The 3,917-nt window shown below is 43.2% G+C and overlaps 1 protein-coding gene across 1 annotated transcript; it reads left to right on the top strand.

Moving 5' to 3' along the window:
* Window positions 1-375: 375 nt before the first annotated feature.
* SARC_13347 (hypothetical protein) lies at window positions 376-3,485 on the top strand (the record flags this gene model as incomplete). The annotated part of the gene is made up of 5 exons (XM_014292521.1): window positions 376-830; window positions 1,151-2,056; window positions 2,359-2,444; window positions 2,923-3,001; window positions 3,406-3,485. Coding segments are annotated over 5 exons (1,606 nt in total), but the record flags the coding sequence as incomplete, so codon positions are not given.
* Between the last annotated feature and the right edge of the window lie 432 nt (window positions 3,486-3,917).

The following is a 3,917-nucleotide window of genomic DNA, read 5'->3' as shown; positions in this document are numbered from 1 at the left end:
GATGTGCGTGCGTGCGTACATGTACAAGTATATGTTTATATAAATATATGTATATATTTATGTATAGAAATATTATATATATATGTGTGTGTGTGTGCGTGCGTGTGTGTGTGTGTGTGTGTTTGTTCCTGTTTGCGGGGGTTTTTTTATGTATTTTTTAAATTTTTGTATTCATGTATTATTGTGTATAATTGAATGTATATGTATGATGTGCCTTCAAGACAACTTCTGCCTGATTGCCCAGTGCTTGGGCGTCGTAGCCAGAGGTGTTAGAGTAGCATCTAGGATTTAGCTGCAGCTCGTCAAGTGAAGTCGTTCGCTGTGACACACGGGATCCATTCGTAGCCTTCTTACTCTACTCCTCTGTTGTTCAACAGGTTGGAGGTGGCAAAAATCAAGCGACGAGGATCCCTCAGACACAACTAACCACAGCACCGACTCGAACTCGAACCCGAACTCTGACGGGACAGAGAATGGTATATCTGTACCATCCAGTCCACATACACGTTCAAACGCATATTCACCACCACACAAATACAAAGAGCCACATATACTCTCACCTAGAAGCTCCTCGGAGAACGAGAGGTATAGGCAAGTGATATCGTGTTTCAGAGACGCGCCAACATCTCCATACTCCATACACGCGATAGCATATGAGGGCGTTGCGCTGGACAAGCATATAGGCCAGTGGTTTGGTCCAACTACGGTAGCACAGGCGATAAGGAGGCTGTGTGAGCACGAACAGTTGAAGCCGCTGCATGCGCATGCACACGCGGCGGAGGAGGAGCCCGTGTCTAAGCCGATCCCACTGCAGCACACGACGTCAATAGGTATACTCACTTCACCTGATGTGCACAAATCGTGGTTATGTATTCGACGCCTTTTATTTAGGGGTGGATCTGCCTATAAGTTGTGTGTGCTGATGGGCAATATTGATTGTTTGCATGTGAAGAACGTTCGTGTGCTTGTTACTTGTGAACTTACTCTTCCATCTACAGATACAATAAGTATATTTGTACACAAATGTATGTTATGTTCAACATATTTGACGAAACTCGTATAAACTTTCTCAGTTGTACATGGTTTCGCTATGTACATTCAAATCTAAACGCGAGTACACTAACAAGGTTATGATTGCAATGAATTCCAGGCAGTGACAGCATTGGGATAGCTATAGGAGGCAAGGAGGAAGGTCTGACGATAGCCACCTACATTGCTATGGACGGTGTGGTGGGCAAAGATGATATGGATATCGCCTTGTATTCATACATTGAGCGCAAACAGAAAGCTCACGTGGCTGCAACAGCGCAACGGCGGGCTAAAAAGGCTAAGATAGTGCTCCAAAAAGACGGTCAAAGAGGCGTCTCGAAGGCATGTAGGAGTTACAATGCAACTGAACCTCGTGCGAGAAGTAAAAGCAGGGAGGCTGGTGAAGCAGTTCAAAATGCAAAAGACATGGGTTCAGCTGGGAACAGAGATGAGATTTATAGTTGCGGAGAGTCAAACGAGGTGAAACACGGTTTGAGGGATGACTGGGACGGTTTAGACGTTACGGACACGGACATACACAACATGGATACACACCAACAATCACACGCTCAAGCCGACAGGGCTGCGAGCAAGGACATCAGTACACACACAGAGATACATTACGATTTGAAGAACCCGGCAGATGGTTATAGTAATAGACACACTAAGGCTCAGACCAACACAGGGTTGGGAAGCGCAAAGAATAGGATAGAAGACAGATATAAGGAGGATATAGATGGGGAAGGGGGGTATGTCCTGGCGGAGGGTGTGCGTACCCCAGAAGCCGACCGCGATGCTGGACTGGTTGAGGGTGGACTGGTACCTGTGGGGAATGTAGGAAAGGATTACGATGTGATCTCACTGGATAAGAGTTTAAGTGTAAACAGGACGCTACAGGGTATGAGTATAAGTGAGAAGACAGATGAAGACACAGACAGTGATGAGTGTATAGATACGCCTGTGCACAGGCACGGGCGTGAAGGGGAAACGGAGGATAAGTCACGGACGCACGAGGAGGAACAAGAAGGTGTGAGATATTCGTATGTTCTGGTTGGCGTTTTCAATAGTTGGAGGGCACGTTGTTGATGCAAGGTCCATTCAAGGGAGGGTCTGTCTAATTAGAAACGAAATTGAAGGTACAAGGTTGCTCCCAGATCCCATATACAACCCGACGAACCAACTACTGCTATGAGTATATCTAGGCGTCGAGTTTTCCTGTGAATGTAATTTTTTCGTCTGATGACATATTATATTGCTTGTATGACAGAGCAAGCGTGCATTGTATTCAAAAATGCCTCTCCATTTTATAACTTGGAACTCACTTTGCAGAACTCGACAATACACCGCTCTTGCTGATGATACCTCTCCGTCTGGGTCTCGACTACATCAATACTTGCTATATCCATCAGTTGAAGGTACATATTGACTCAAGACTGTATGTACATACTGTCCAGCCCAACCACAACATTTGAGGCTAGTATCTGTGACAAGGCTTGCCGCAAGTGCTTTGTAGCTGGTTGATGGTTGTACATATCGAATGTATGTTCGTGTACCGCAAATGTTGAGTAGTGCAGTTGTCGTTGCAAAATAGTTGTGTATTCGTGCAAAATGTACGTAAAATATACCACATGCTGATATATATTTTTGAAAAATCGTCATGACGATACCCTTCGTGCCCATGGCATACCAGACATTGTGAGATGGAATTTCATTCTCAACCTTTCGAAAGCTGGCATTGACCTGGCATGGTCAGAGATTATGTTTCTAACTATGTATCCATGTCGTCACTACGTCACCGTCACGGAGTTATACACTGCATGTATATGGAGTAGGGCTAACGCCGCAGGCTGGAGGTCTTATATTTAACTCTCTAAGCCAATCTTCGCCGTGCAGAAAGTCCTGATGATGCCGAGTTCAACTGGTTTTATTGGCGGCAAGCCTAATTCAGCCTACTATTTTATTGGTTACAAAGGTATCTAAGGCTCTATGTGCGTGGAAAAAAAATGATTTTGGGTCATGGCCAGAAGGCATACCAGAATGGGTGTGGGGCTTTAATTCGTGCGATTTGAAAGTGACCATTGCATTAGTAGGTTTCGAGATAGTTTTAGACATACTCAGTATCGGTTTATACACAAGCATTCGTCTAATTATTATGGCCCAAGGTAAACTTGGAGCTAGTCTTGGCACAGTTGCGTCTGTGGTCTATGCGTTGCACGGTTTCGGACCCATCCACCTTAACTACGCACGCTCCATAACATTGACAATCCCGATCACTATGAACTGCAATAGAGTGTTATAAACAGTTGAGTCGTAGACTCATTTGTTCTAAACCGGGACCAATACCTATCTCTTTGTTATTGTTTTCTATACTCACAGGCAGCGACGTGATATTTATCGATCCCCATTTAACCCAGCCGACAGTCGCCACTCAAGCGAACGGTCGGATAAATACCGAAGTAAGATACTACACGAGTATATTATACGCACGTACCTATATCCATGCAGTATATATATATATTCAAAGGTACATACAGATAGACATCTCTCGCATCACTAATTGACGGGCTATATATATATATATTGTGTATATATATGTCTGTGTCTGTGTGTCTGTGTGTCTGTTTATATGTATCTCATATATATATATATTGTGTATATATATATGTCTGTGTCTGTGTGTCTGTTTATATGTATCATATATATATATATATATATATATATATAAAATGTCTGTGTGGGTGCGTGGGTAGATGCTTGGATGGGTGCGTTTATGTATCTGTTTGTGTATGATTTTATATATATATATATATTTATAATATGTACTATATAATATATAATATAACTATATACATATATATGTGGGTGCGTGCGTGCGTGCGTGCGTTGCG

The sequence above is a fragment of the Sphaeroforma arctica genome, assembly GCF_001186125.1.
Source record: "Sphaeroforma arctica JP610 unplaced genomic scaffold supercont1.3175, whole genome shotgun sequence".
NCBI classification, from domain to species: domain Eukaryota; class Ichthyosporea; order Ichthyophonida; genus Sphaeroforma; species Sphaeroforma arctica.
The sequence above is the reverse complement of the archived record's forward strand: the minus strand, read 5'-3'. Positions and strand labels throughout refer to the sequence as shown.